At 45.5% G+C, this 14,601-nt stretch overlaps 1 protein-coding gene across 1 annotated transcript; it reads right to left on the bottom strand.

Annotated features, from left to right (window-relative positions):
• Positions 1 to 201: 201 nt before the first annotated feature.
• On the bottom strand, positions 202 to 14,601 carry Psmd9 (proteasome 26S subunit, non-ATPase 9). The gene is made up of 6 exons (XM_076866633.2): positions 14,391 to 14,601; positions 10,311 to 10,413; positions 6,432 to 6,643; positions 4,690 to 4,791; positions 647 to 735; positions 202 to 327 (listed from the first exon to the last, which is right to left on the bottom strand). Exons 1-6 carry the CDS (start codon positions 14,526 to 14,528, stop codon positions 300 to 302), a joined length of 672 nt encoding a protein of 223 aa, XP_076722748.1. The 5' UTR covers positions 14,529 to 14,601; the 3' UTR covers positions 202 to 299.

The following is a 14,601-nucleotide window of genomic DNA, read 5'->3' as shown; positions in this document are numbered from 1 at the left end:
GAATAAAGTCACATGGGCACCTGCCAGAATAACTCCCGCCCACTTGCCCACAATCCAGAGAATTCCCATTTTTGGGACATGGCCCAATGTGCCAAAGATGCCAAGCACAAATCTCATTTTTAATGCCTTAATCCAGAGAGATACATTGGGAGGCCACAGCATCTCCACCACCTAGACGTCCGGCTTCCAGCCTCTTCCAGATCCTTACTCTTTGGGAGTGAAGAGAATGAGGAAATCCCCACCAGGCCCACGGGCAGGGCAAGGGAAGAAGCTTTCCTGTTACTGTTTCCCAGGGACAGTCATCTTTGCAGAGGAATGATGTTGCAGCTACAAGGAAGAAGAGGAATGGCATCAGTCTGGTGGCCCACTGGGGAGGGTGAACAGATGAGCCCTTGGGAGCTCCTCACCAACACCCTTTCATTCTCTCAAAGCAAATGCCCAGCTGTTGAAAGGCCCAGAGATCCTCAGGAGACCCTGAGGCTCTCTCTGCCTCTACACCTAGAGCCTCCTTGCTACCATAAGCCTTTGTCTCAGTTTCTACATATTCTGGGGATTCCCACAATTCAGCAAGCCCCCTGGAATTCCCCACTTTATGGCTAACACTCCACTGACGCTGCAGTGTGCATGAGTGAGGCAGATACCTTACCCCAGCAGGCCTTTCCCGGCCCAGCGCGTTGGAACAAGCCTGAGCTGGTGTCTCTCCCCTCTACGGATTACTGTAACATTCAGGGGTTTCTGCGAGAAAAATAAAATTGTTTCAGGTTCAACTTAATATTCAAAAGGATTCAGGTTCAAACATTGACATGTCATTTTGTGCCCACCGAGTTGACCAAGATTTGTATTTTATTTTATATATTTATTTAATTTTTTTTTTAGTTGTAGTTGGACACAATACTTTTATTTTATTTATTTTTATGTGGTGCTGAGGCTTGAACCCAACTCCTTGCACATGCTAGGCGAGTGCTCTACTACTGAGCCCCAGCTCCAGCCCCTAAGATTTGTATTTTAAAGCAAAACCCTGCAGTTGGCAACAGTGTGGGCCCTTGGGGCCAGTGGGAATACACCAGTTGTGCCATCTTGCTGGAGAAATGTGTTCCCCTCAAAAATATTTACAGGGTACATGTAAGATACATTTTACAAAAGCATAAGAAGATACGCATATAAAGTGTTCATTCCAGGACTGTATATATATATATTCAAAAAATGAGAATACTCAAAATATCCATCTATAAGATATTGTTCAGCTAGGCACAGTGGTGCACATCTATAATCACAGAAATTCAGGAGGATGAAATGGGAGGATTGCATGTTTGAGGCCAGCCTCAGTAACTTGGCAAGACTCTATCTCTAAATAAAATATTTAAAAAAAGGGCTGGAGATGTGGCTCAGTGGTTAAGCATCCCTGGGTTCAATCCCCAGTACTACTACTACTACTACTAATAATAATAATAATAATAATTTTAAAAAGGGCTGGGGATGCAGCTCTGTGACAGAACACTCGCCTAGCATTCACCAAGTCCCAGGTTCACGGGGATGACCACATACCAAAAAAAAAAAAAAAAAGAAGAAGAAGGAGGAAAAAGAACAAAACTGTCCAGAGTTACATCCAGTCAGGTGCGCTGGCATGTCTATAATCCCACAAGTTCAAGGCCTCCTCCCCCCTCCACTTTCCTTGGTTCTGGGATTCAACCACCTTCCTTTGGGTGCTCTGCTCCTCCCACCTCAGGACCTTGAACCTCTGGATTTGCCTTTTGGACAATTTCATACGAGTGGGTCATATAATATGTGGGCTTTTGCATCAGGTTCTTCATTTAGCACCAGGTTTTCATGGTTCACCGATGTGCTTTATTCCTTTTTTTACATTTTTATTTGTTCTTTTTAGTTATACATGACAGTAGAGTCCATTTTGACATTCTTACAAACATGGGATATCTTATTCTAATTAGGATCCCAGTCATGTGGATGTACACGATGTTGAGATTGACTGGGGTATTCATATATGTACACAGGGAAAGTTATGTCTGATTCATTCCACTGTCTTTCCTATTCCCATCCCCACTCTCTTCCTCCTTCATTCCCCTTTGTCTAATCTATTGAATTTCTATTCTTCCCCTCACCCCCTTGTTGTGTGATAACATCAAGAAATCAAAGAGTACATTCACTCTTTGGTTTTGGGGGATTGGCTTATTTCACTTAGCCTTGTAGTCTCAAGTTCCACTTATTTACCAACAAATGTCACAAACTCATTCTTCTTTATGGCTGAGTAATATTCCATTGTACATATATACCACATTTTCTTTATCCATTCATCTGTTGAAGGGCACCTAGTTTGGTTCCATAGTTTAGCTATTATGAATTGTGCTGCTGTAAACATGAATGTGGCTGTGTCACTGTAGTATGCTGATCTTAAATCCTTTAGATATATACCGAGAAGTGGCATAACTGAGTCAAATAGTGGTTCCATTCCTAGTTTTTTAGGAATCTTCATATTGCTTTACAGAGTTGGTTGTACCAATTTGCAATCCCACCAGCAATGTATGAGTGTACCTTTTCCCCCACATCCTCACCAACATTTATAGTTACTTATATTCTTGATAATTGCCATTCTGAATGGAGTAAGATGAAATCTCAGTGTAGTTTTAATTTGCATTTCTCTAATTGCTAGAGATGGTGAACAGAACATTTTTTCATGTATTTCATGTATTATTGACCATTTTTCTTCTTTTGAAAAGCATCTGTTTAGTTCCTTTGCCCATTTACTGATTATTTGGGTTATTTGTAGTTTTTTGGTGTTAAGCTTTTTGAGTTCTTTGTATCCTGGAAATTAATGCCTTATCTGAGGTACAGGTGGCAAAGATTTTCTCCCATTCAGTAGGCTCTCTCTTCACACTCCTAATTGTTTTCTTTGCTGGGAAGAAGCTTTTCAGTTTCATACCATCCCATTTGTTGATTTTATTTCTTGCACTTTAGGAGTCTTACTGATGAGGTCAGTTCCTATGGTGACATATTAGAGCACTGGCCCTGCATTTTCTTCTAATAGGTACAGGGTTTCTGGTTTGATACGTAGGTCTTTGATCCACTTTGAGTTTTGTGTAGGGTGAGAGACAGGGGTTAAATTTCATTCTACTACATACAGGTTTCCAGTTTTTGTAGCACCATTTGTTGAAGAGACTACCTTTTCTCCAATGTATGTTTTGGGTGCCTTTGTCTGGTATGAGACAACTGTATTTATGTGAGTTTGTCTCTATGTCTTCTACTCTGTTGGTCGTCTTCCTGTTTTGGTGCAATGCCATGCTGTTTTAGTTACTATAATTTTGTAGTATAATTTAATGCCAGGTATTGTGATGCCTCCTTCTGGCTAAGGACTGCTTTGACTCATTCCTTTTTTTTTTTTTTTTTTGGACACAATACCTTTATTTTATTGGTTTATTTTTTTATGTGAACTGAGGATCAAACCCAGTGCCTCATGTGCTAGGCAAGTGGCTACCACTGAGCCACAACCTCAGGCCCTGATTCATTCCATTTTATGACTGAATAAAATATGCATTGTTTTTATAATAAAGACTATTTGTTTATTTTTGTAATGCAGGGAACTGAATCCAGAGCTAGGCATATGCTCTATCACTGAGTCACACCCTAGCCAGACAATAATGTTTTTAACTGAAGATTTACTTTTTTGAAAATATATGCACTAGGGGCTGGGGATGTGGCTCAAGTGGTAGCATGCTCGCCTGGCATGCATGCGGCATGTTAACATTCAGTAACATTAACGTTCATCACCATGAAAAATTTTTTTGAACATATAAAAACAGATATTCAACTTTTTCCAGTAGTCAAGACAATACAAATTAAAACAAAATGTCAACTTCACAAAAATTTTAAAAGATCAATACACATATTGATCAGGGTGTAAATTAGTAAAACCTTATCAAATTACCTTGAACATGCACACTCTTCAAGCTTATGAACCTACTTGTTAGTATCCATGGAGAGAAGCACACACGTGTACAGTCACATACAGTGTGCCCTACTCTTCACACTGGCACAGAGCTGGCGATACCTAAACATCCCCAGTATCAACAACAGAGTACTACGCAACAGTGAAAAAGAGCAAGGCATGAGCCCAAGTGAACAGACCTCCAGAAACATTGTTACATGAAAACAGGAACAGGAAACAGGAGGGGGATTTGAGGTAGGGTGGCTAGGAAAGGCCTTGCTGAGAAGTTGTCAGTAGTGTAAAGAGGAGGGCAGTGAGGAAGGAAAAGCCTTGGGGTAGAGGGAACAGGCTCTAAAGAGGGACTGCGCTGAGCAACAGCTGTGGGGCAGCCAGGGCCCCATCACTGCTTCCAGGCTACCCACAAATGCAGCCCGCTACCGTCAGAATATCTGGGTCCCCTCCTTCAATTCATACTCGGAAATTCTGATCCCCAGTGTGTAAGGTACCAAGAGGTGGGACCTCTGGTTGGCATCAGGCCATGAGAGTGGAGCCCTCATGCTGAGACTCATGAGGACACAGTGGCAAGGTGGTGTTGCTGGACTGGGAAGCAGCCTGCACCAGACCCCGAGTCTACAGGGCCTTGCTCCTGAGCTCCCCAGCCTCCAGAACAGTGAGCTGTATGCTTCTGCTGTTTGTAGCCCCAGTATATGTAGCTGCCAACCTGCCAGGGAGCCCCCGACTCCCCAACTCACCCCCTCGCTGTGCTGCACCACACTGCCAATGTTGTGCAGCGACTGGAAGTTCTGGGTGTTCACAGAGCCAAACTCCACAATCTCATCATCCACCTGCAGACCCTAAAGAGAGAAGAGGAAATGAAGACCAGGGACATGTGCTCCCGGAGTTCTCCACCCTTCAAGACCCAATTCAAGCCAAGGAGATTTCCTATAAGGGAGAATAGCAGGCTGAAAGCGGACATCAGGGATTTAAATACCTCATGCAGGAAGGGACAGTAGGCAACTGGGCCACTTCCCCCCCAGGGTTCCTTCTAGGTCTCCCCAGAAAAATGCTTCTTTCTGGGGCCCAACCCCAGGCTCAAAGGCAGGAAGAGGCAAGCCAGTCTTAGGTCAAGATTCAGATGAGTTAGATATTTGCACTCAAAGACCAAACGAGCTGTCACAGGCCTGAGGCTGACCAGGAGGAGAGTGATCCTTTGTTCTTGGTCCCAAGAAGGAAGATCACCACTCATTCACCCTTAACAAATACTGGTTGTGAACCAACTATAGCACTGTACTCGACGCTATGGATACGGCTGTGAATAAAACAGAGCTTGTGCACAACTTAGAGTCCTGTGATATTGGTAATCACAAGATGATTGGCAGATCTTGGATTCAGGACCCAGTTCTTCCTCTTGAGAGCTATCTATGCCAGCACAGGTTACCTCAGGTCTTCAAAGCTTTTCCTCATGGGTCAAACAGAGTAAAGATTAGCATCTATCACAGAGGGTGGCTGTGGAGTTAAACTTAACTACAAGTCTACAAGCTAAGCTGGACACGAATCTCCACAGCAGCACTCTTCTTAACAACTCTAAAGTGGAAACAATCCAAATGCCTATTAGCTGACAAATGGATAAACACAATCTGGCGCAGCCATGCAGGGGAATATTATTCAGCCACAAAAAGGAAGGGAGAATGGACACCTGCTGCAACTCAGAGGAACCTGGAAAGCCTGATGCTGACCAAAAGAAGCCAGACACAGAAGACCTACTACGTCGATCACTCCCATTCTATTAAAGGCCCAGGACAGGCAAATCCACAAAACAAAAGGCAGATTGGAGGTTGCCAAATCAGAGGCAGCTACCTGGGACCACAGGGCTTATTTTTAGGATGATGAGAATGTTTTTTTATTTCTGATCATGTATTCATGTGTAATCACAGGAAAGTCATGCCTGATTCATTCTCCTGAGAATGTTTTTAAACTGACTGTGGTGATGGATGCACAATGCTCTGTGAAAACACTAGAAGTCTCTTAATTGTATGCTTAAATAGGAAATTTATGACATGTGAATACTATCTCAATAATGCTGTTAAATTAAAACAGCAAACAAACCCTGTAAGATATACAACTCATGCCTTGAACAAACGGTAGCTCAGCATTCTCACCTACTCTTCAATACCAAGAAAAATGAGCCCCAAGAAGAGAGTCCCTTTCTGTCTCTGGGGACATTTCTCACCTTCCATCTTGTGTCCCAGCTGTCACTGGGAACAGGTCTCTCCCCCTCCACCCAGTTTGGTGAGCAGCAGGGTTTGACCCCTCTCCAAAATCCTGACCTCCTATACACAGTAGACCTGACCAGTGCTTGTTGAAGTGTGAAGGAAGTCAGAGCTACAGCACAAAGAGATAGGGTTGGGTCCCCACAGCCTGCCCTGCCAGAGCCCATGACCACCCACCCACAGTGCTCCTCCCTGGGTATGGATTTGGGGCTGGGCTGGATTACCGCAATGCTGGCTGGAGAGCCAGAGCTGATGCTATTCACTTTAGCGAAGGCCTGTGGCAGGTCGTGGCCCTCATTGTGGCTCATCCTGTGGCTCATGGCCTCCTCGTGGGCCTCAGCCAAGTCCCGTGCCTGCTTCTCCTTGTCATGAGCATGCAGCTGGTGTAGGGCCTCTTCCACCTGCTTCATCACCGCTTTGTGATCATTCTGCAGGCCTGGGGGGAGAACCGTCACATCAGGGGCACAGGACACCTGCACTCACTCACTGAGCATTTAGAAAGTGCCTGTTACATGCCAGACCTAGGGACAGAGGCTGAGGACAAATCTCGAACAAGACAAAAGGACCTTCCCTCCTGAAGTGTGCTGGCTAGAGAGAAAGCAGCTGTGGAACAGTCACCACAATAAGATGCAGCAACCCCCGTGTGGGCCCAGCCAGTCAAGGACATTAGGCAGGGTTTCCCAAAGGCAGAGCAGCCCTGGCTGAGACCTAAGGGAGAGCGGAAGTAGACCTCATTTGTGAGTGAGAGGCAAGCACGGTGCTCAAGCAATTGAGTAAGGCGGGCTCTGCACAAGAAAGATGTCACTTTGCTCCTGATAGTTTGAGAAAGAAAATTGAGGCATAAGCCTCATAATACATGCTGGGGCGCTCTACCCTGTCTGGGAGAGGCCGCAGTTGTTAGCTAAATGCTCCTTGCTACTGGGCTCTATCCAATTAGAGTGATTGGGAGGCAAGGACCATGTCTCTGATTCCTTGGGTTTTCCTAGGGGGAAAAAAAAAAACAGAAAACTGAGAGCTTATGGATGAAATTCTCTGATTTTCTGGTACAAAAGGCTAATTCAAAATAATCACCATGCCAGTCAAACAAGTCCTGACTAGGTTAGTCCAGCATAGCACTGGCATTTTGATAACTGTTTTTTTTTTTTTAAAGAAAGAGTGAGAGAGAGTGAGAAAGAGGGAGAGAGAGAGAGAATTTTTAAATATTTATTCTTTAGTTTTCGGCGGACACAACATCTTTGTTTGTATGTGGTGCTGAGAATCGAACCCGGGCCGTACGCATTCCAGGCGAGCGCGCTATCGCTTGAGCCACATCCCCAGCCCCTTGATAACTGTTTTTTAACTTCAAAACAACTCATCCTGCTGCTCTGGATTCCACCTCTTTGCCCACACAAATCCCTCTTCAGAGTTTCAAAGAAGGCCTGGGCATACCTTCACTGTCACCCACATCTGGCATCTGGGGGACACAGCCCGTCAGACTTTTCAGGAGCCTTCGACTGTGGGCTTAACCCCATCCCTGTCACTATGGAGCAAAGGCAAGGTCCTCAGATATTCCAGGACTCAAGTACTCAATCCACAGGAGAAGGCGGGAGGAAAGAACCCAGAACTGAGCAAATGGAGACACATCCTGGCAGGAAGGCTAAAAACAAAAAGTCCACCACCATGTGGTGAGGTCCATGAGGGTCCCAAGAATCCCCATCAACGCCCAGCACCTAGTCAATACTTAATACACAACTACTGGGTAACAGAATAAATGCCTTTCTTCACAATATATTACAATTCTATCAGAATTGAAAAAATTTTTTGATAAATCCTTCTGCTGTAGATTTCAAAAACCAAATTTGCAGTTACAACAAATATACCAGGCTAACAAGTTACTAATCAGGGGAAACTGGGTACAAAATATGTGGGAACTTCTATATTAATTTCCCAATTTTTACATAAATATGAATTGTTCTAAAAAATAAAGCCCGTTTTAAAAATACAATAGATTAGTGAGGAAAGGGGAGGGTAAGAGAGGGTAAAGGGCGGATATGACCAAAGTACATTACACATATGTACAAACATGCCACAATACAGCCTTTACTCTACACAATTAATACACAAACACAAAAACAAAATGTGAGCCCATGGCCATGCCAATAATCCCAGCAGCTCAGGAGGCTGAGGCAGAAGGATCACAAGTTCAAGGCCAATCTCAACAATTTAGCAAAACCTCACTTCAGAATTAAATAAAAAAGGCTGGGGATGGAGCTCAGCGGTAAAATGCCCCTTCAAATCCCCAGTACTACAAAAATTTTTTAAAAATTAAAAAATAAACTTGTGAGAATAGTTTTTCAAAAGAAGACCAATGAGGAAGAATTGCTCAACAGCCTCTTATGTGTAGTAAAGTCATTAAGATGGCACCATAGGGTACCAAAGAATAGATCAATAGGACAGTGAAAAAAGACCAAGAACAGACCTAAGCATGAGTGAGAATGTGGTATGTGGCAATGTTAGCATTTTAAATTAGAGGGAAAGAGGAGACTATTAATAAATGGTTAGAATATCAAACTAATCATTTGGAGAAAAATAAGTCAGCAGGTGCTCAGTAGCTCAGTCCCCCTCAAACCTCCCAGGGGTCCTCCTAATGTAGAGGCACACTGCCACATCCCAGGGACTCTAAAGGTTTAGACAAAGTCCCCAAACTTCCCTCAAGCCTGGTCATATTAACATGGCTTTCCCCTTTTCTGTGTCTTCCTATTTCCTATTTATTTTAATCTACAAATGAAGTTCTTCTTTTACCAAAATCTTTAGGGTCAAGTGACACTCTTAAAAGGTATCCCATTATCTTACTGTGGCGTGGGGAACTTCAGCTCTGTCAACCCTGGGGTTCCTTGTCCCACCAGGGCATGCTGCAGATGAAACCAGGGTTCAAACAGATTAAATAGCAGTCCTTCAGTGAAAAGCACAGATGATAAATTCCCTTGTAATGAGAGTCCATGATTGAGACCAACCGCTGCCTACCAGGGGCAGGGTGAGGAATGGCCTCCACAGTGCCCACGGCCTCATCTCTGGAGTCTGTGAACACGTGACCTGCCATGGCAAAAGGAACTTGGCAGACATGGTTAAGGACCCTGAGATGGGGAGATGGCCCTTCATCACAGTGGTCTTGACAAGTGAAAGAGGAGACGGGAGAGTGAGAGAAAGAGGCGAAGACAGAATCAGAGGCTGGGGAGATGCAACGGCCTTCAAGACGGAGATGTCCAGGGGCCAGGAAATACAGGTGGCCTCCGAATGCGGGAACAGGCAAGGAAATGGGACCTTGTCTGAGCTTCCACAGGGAGCCAGCCCTGCGGACTCTTTGAGTTTAGTCCAGTGAGACCCATCTGCACTTCTCACCTCCAGAACAGTAGGCTCAATGTGTGTGGTTTTAAGGCAGGAAGTCTGTGGGCATTTGTTACAACAGAAACAGAAAACCAGCACCCAGCCTCTGCTCTCTCCCAGTCCCTTAGCTAAAAGCAAATGAATGCATAAAAGATTTCATTCAGAATAGTGATACGCCTGCGCCTGCGCCTGTGGTTGGTCCCCATCTTTCCTGATGGGCAGAAGGACCTATGAGGGGAAGGAGAAGTTGACAGAATGGGCAGGAGGCGGAACTTGCAGAAAAGATCCTGGAGAGGGGGTGCTGGCTGGCGCTGGACTCCCCACCTCTTCCTGCCTTTTCTTTCCTGCTTGCAACATGGGCTGCTGACCCCAAAGGAGATGCAGAACCTGGACTTGTGCTCAGCAGCCCAGTGTACACATTTCATGTCTTTTGTTGGAGTGACCATAGTCAGGTCACTACCCTAAACACACACACAGTGGATTTGACCAGGACCTTAAGCAGCACTGGACTTGGGCTTCTGTAGATCAACAAAGTTTTCTTAAGAACAAAAACGAAAAAAATGAAAGCCTCCATGTAGAACCCTCGAGTCTAACTTGCTCCCTTCAGTCTGTCCCTTAGTGGGGGCAGTGAGATAATCGCATCAAGGAGAGGGGTCAGCTGATATCCTGAATACAGGCCATTCCATTTGTGAGCCTTTAGCATCCCGCCATGTAACAAGGAACCCATGAGGGCCACTCACAGATGATGTTGTGCCTTGCGGTGCGGACCTGGTACACGTCCACATCTGCCCGGGGGTAGCCCTCGAAGTCCACCAGTGGCTCGTTCATCCCAACTCCTTTTTGCTGGAGGAAAAACATGTGGTCAAAAAGATGTCACAGGTGGAACGTTCTCCATAAGCCATTCCCCAGACCCTTGCCCTTCTGAGCTGTAATACAGGTGCAGGAGAGGTGCTTATCTCATGACCTCACAACTACCTGTGAGGTGGGACTAGCCTTTCATCTTTAATATTTTAACACCATAATGCATGAACATGTTCTTTTCTGAAGTTAAAACAGGGAACACAAAACTGAGGTTCCCCCCGAGCATCGCCATGAGCCCACCTCTCCACCGACTCCCCCAAATCCTCCTTCCCCCAGACAGCTGGCACCCAGCTGGCACCCTGAAGTTGGAGGGGGGTGAAAACCCCACAGAGCTCCCAGCTGCGGCTGGGTTTCCAGTCTTCTAAAAATTAAAAGCTCTACAAGGGCTTTCCAAGATGCTTTTCAACCTTGGAAGGATAAAGACATTACTGGCGACCTCCAAGGAGGGGCACTGGTGTCAGGGGTGGGAGAAAGACTTTTCATCTCATCTTTTTCTTTCATCTTTTTGCAGGCTTCAAATTTTGATAATGGGAATGTATTCCCTATTCAAAATAATACATTTATTTTAACATTTTATTTTGAGACAGGGTCTCACTAGTTTTCCTAGGATGGCCTCTAACCTCTGGGCTCAAGTGATCTCCCTGCCTCAGCCTCCCAAGAAGCTGGGACTATAGGAAGAGGTATGTACCACCACACACAACTTTCCTTACCATTTTAAAGTCTCTTCCTACATAAGTCAAGGGACAGTGCATAAAAATAACCAAACATGTCACACGGTGTAAGGCAGGGGCTTTGTACCTGGTTAGACAACTTGAGTCCCTGTTCTGCCATGGAGTTGCTGGCGCCTGTGCCTTGCCCTCCCCTCTCAATGCCTCAGTTTCCTCACTGCATGACGGGAACAAACTCGCCCCCTCCTCCCTGCTGCAAGAACTAATGACCTGAGCTCTGTGGGCACTCAGCACAGAGCCAGGCGTATCCGTAGTGTAGAGGGCTGAATAAAAGATCTGACCACAAAGATCTGACCACATCCTCACTCCCAGAACCTCTGAATGTGACGTTATCTAGGAAAAGGTCTTTGCAGATGTGATTAAGCTTAGGCTCTTGAGACAAGATCATCCTGGATTCCTCATGGACCTAAAACCAGTGACATGTCCTTGAAACAGAAAGGCAAAGGGGGAGCTGGACACAGCTGGACAGAAGGCCAGGTGGAAATGAAGGCAGGGACTGAGGTCACACAGCTGCAAGTCAAGGACTGCAGGTGAGATTGGAACCGAGAGCCTCCAAAAGGGACCAATCCTACTGACACACCTTGATTTTAGACTTCAGCCTCCAAAATTGAGAGAGAATAAATTCTTTTTTTTTTTTTTAAAGAGAGAGAGAGAATTTTTTAATATTTATTTTTTAGTTTTCGGTGAACACAACATCTTTATTTTTTTATTTTTATGTGGTGCTGAGGATGGAAACCCAGCGCCCCGCGCATGCCAGGCGAGCATGCTACTGCTTGAGCCACATTCCCAGCCCCAAGAATAAATTCTTTTTAAGCCACCAACTTTGTGGCAATTTGTCAGAGAGGCCCCAGGAAACTACCATACATAGAAAATAATAAATGGAATCTGTAATTATTTGTCACTCCAGAGACAAGCTGCCCAGTGTGCACGGCACTGACAGAGCTACCTGTTCACTTTCCTTGCCTCTTCTCTGGAAGCCTCTGTGTTCCCCCAGACCAGTTCCCTGTTGAGGGAGAGGGTTCAACACTCGCCCTCAACACAGAAGGCTCTGGTACATGTCTCCTATCTTCCCACAAACACCAGGAGGGACTGGCCTCACAGAATCAATACTACATAAGACACTGCTTCCTAAAGGGTGGGACCTACCTACACCAGTGGCAACTCACACATAGGTCTAAACAACACTAACTCTGAAATACTTGTTATTACTTGTCTTTCTATGAGAGACATCCCAGTGACTGAGGGCGGCTTCTCACCATGGTTTTGATTTGCATTTCACCAACAGCTACTCACAGTCAGCACTGTTTCATGTGCTTATTGGCCATTTGTATGTACTACATTTTCTTTGGAAAATGTCTATTCAGATTCTTTGCTTATATTTTGAGTTGTCTTTTTACTATAGAGTTGGAAGTGCACTTACTAAATTCTAGATGCTACCCTTACCAGATATTTTCTAAGGATTTTCCCATTTTATGGCTTGTCTTTTCATCTTCTTGATTATATGCTTTGAAACATGATTTTAATTTTGAAATCCAATTTATCATTTTTGCTTTCATATCTTGTGCTCTTGGTGTCATATATAAGAAGGTTTTAACTAACTCAAGTTCACTTAGATTTATGCCTATGCTTTATTCTAAGAAATTCAAATGAGCTGGCACCTGGCACACGCCTATCATCCCAGGGGCTCATGTGGCTGAGGTAGGAGGATTGGAAGTTCGGAGTCAATTAGGCCATAAGCAACTTAATGAGACCCTGTCTCAAGATAAAAAAAATAAATAAAAAGGGCTGGGAACGTGGCTCACTGATTAAGCATCCCTGGGTTCATTCCTGGTACCAAAAAAAGAAAAAAAAAAAGTTAGACTTTTAACTCTCCATTAAAGGAAAATCAAACAGAGTAGGACTTCAGGCATAAAGCCTTTAGCAGGCAACAAAGCAAAGGTAGAAGCAATTGATGTACAATATCACCTTAATATGTACCTTATATTTGAGGGAAGAAATGGAAATTTTTCATATACAGGGGAATTACAGATTTTTATTTTAAAATAAAAATATCTGAGTAATATCAATATCAATGTAATAATTGTATAAGATGTGGATAGTTCTGTCTGTGGTAGAAAAAATAAGTAAGATTGGAGAAATTGCAGGCAATCTTCTTGAAAGTTCTGGACTGAACAGACCTGTGGTCTGAATCCCACACATGACTTTGAGCAAGTGACTTCCCTTTTCCGAGCTTCAGGGGCACTACCAACTTCATGGTGTAGTTGTCGGGGTTCCTGATCCCAACCCACAACCCAGCACCCTTCAGGGGTCAGGTGTGCACCCAGTAAAGGTACCTTGGCGGGGCTGGGGATGTGGCTCAAGCAGTAGCACGCTCGCCTGGCATGCGTGTGGCCCGGGTTCGATCCTCAGCACCACATACAAACAAAGATGTTGTATCCGCCAAAAACTAAAAAATAAATATTAAAAAATTCTCTCTCTCTCTCTCTCTTAAAAAAAAAAAAAAAAAGGTACCTTGGCCTCCACAGGATACATCTTTTCCCATCACACCTATTTGGATATAATTAGCCTCCTCTTCCACTGCAAAGTGATTTGTGGTCTTATACCAAATGGCATAAGGAACACTCCCTCCTTTGGAGTCAGACAGACCTGGGAATCACTCCACTCCTGCCATTGCGGAACTGGGCAAGCTTTTGCCCCACTCTGGGTCTCTGTTTCTTCCTTGGACAAAAAGGATATCAGGCCTTGTCAGTCAAAACGTGGTCCTTACACTATCAGCGTCAGCATCAACCAGATGCCAGGTGATTTTCACCTGTACTGAGACTCAGTGGACGCTGATGTAAAACATCAGCAAAGCCAACTTCACCTGTCGACACTGACTACCGCCCCTGCCTCTGCTAATATTGCAGCTCTGTGGCTCCAGGCAGGTAGAAGGAACGCCGCGGCGACCCCTTCCCTAAGGTGGGGACGGAACAGCTCCCACCTCAAAGGTCGCCAGGAGGATTAAGCGGGCAGGCCAACGACAGCGCCAGGCACAGAGAGAAGACGCCACAAACGCGTGCTAGAACTGCCAACCCAGCGGCTGAAGCTGCTGCCGCCGGTGCCCGCACTGCCTGCTGCCCACGGGCCGCCCCGGGAGCGGAAGACCCTCGAACCGCGCCCGAGCGGGGCTCCGGCCTCCCGGCCTCGCGGTCTCCCGGGCCCACGCCCGCCGCGGTCCGAGCCCCCACTCACGCCCTCCAGCACTTCGTAATTGGCCTTGATCTGCGCCTCGATCTCCTCCTTGCGTCGCATCAGCTCGTGGATGTCGCTGACAGTCGCCGCTCGGGCCCCCGATGAGCTTCCACTCTGCCCCGCGTCCCTATCCGACATTGCGGACCGCTGTCAGGGATCCTGGACGCCTGGCTTCCCGGTCACGGACCCCGGAGGAGACAGGGGCTACGGC

Source organism: Callospermophilus lateralis, chromosome 1, assembly GCF_048772815.1.
Source record: "Callospermophilus lateralis isolate mCalLat2 chromosome 1, mCalLat2.hap1, whole genome shotgun sequence".
Lineage (NCBI taxonomy): Eukaryota > Metazoa > Chordata > Mammalia > Rodentia > Sciuridae > Callospermophilus > Callospermophilus lateralis.
Note: the sequence above shows the minus strand (reverse complement) of the source record. Positions and strands in the feature narration are given on the sequence as shown.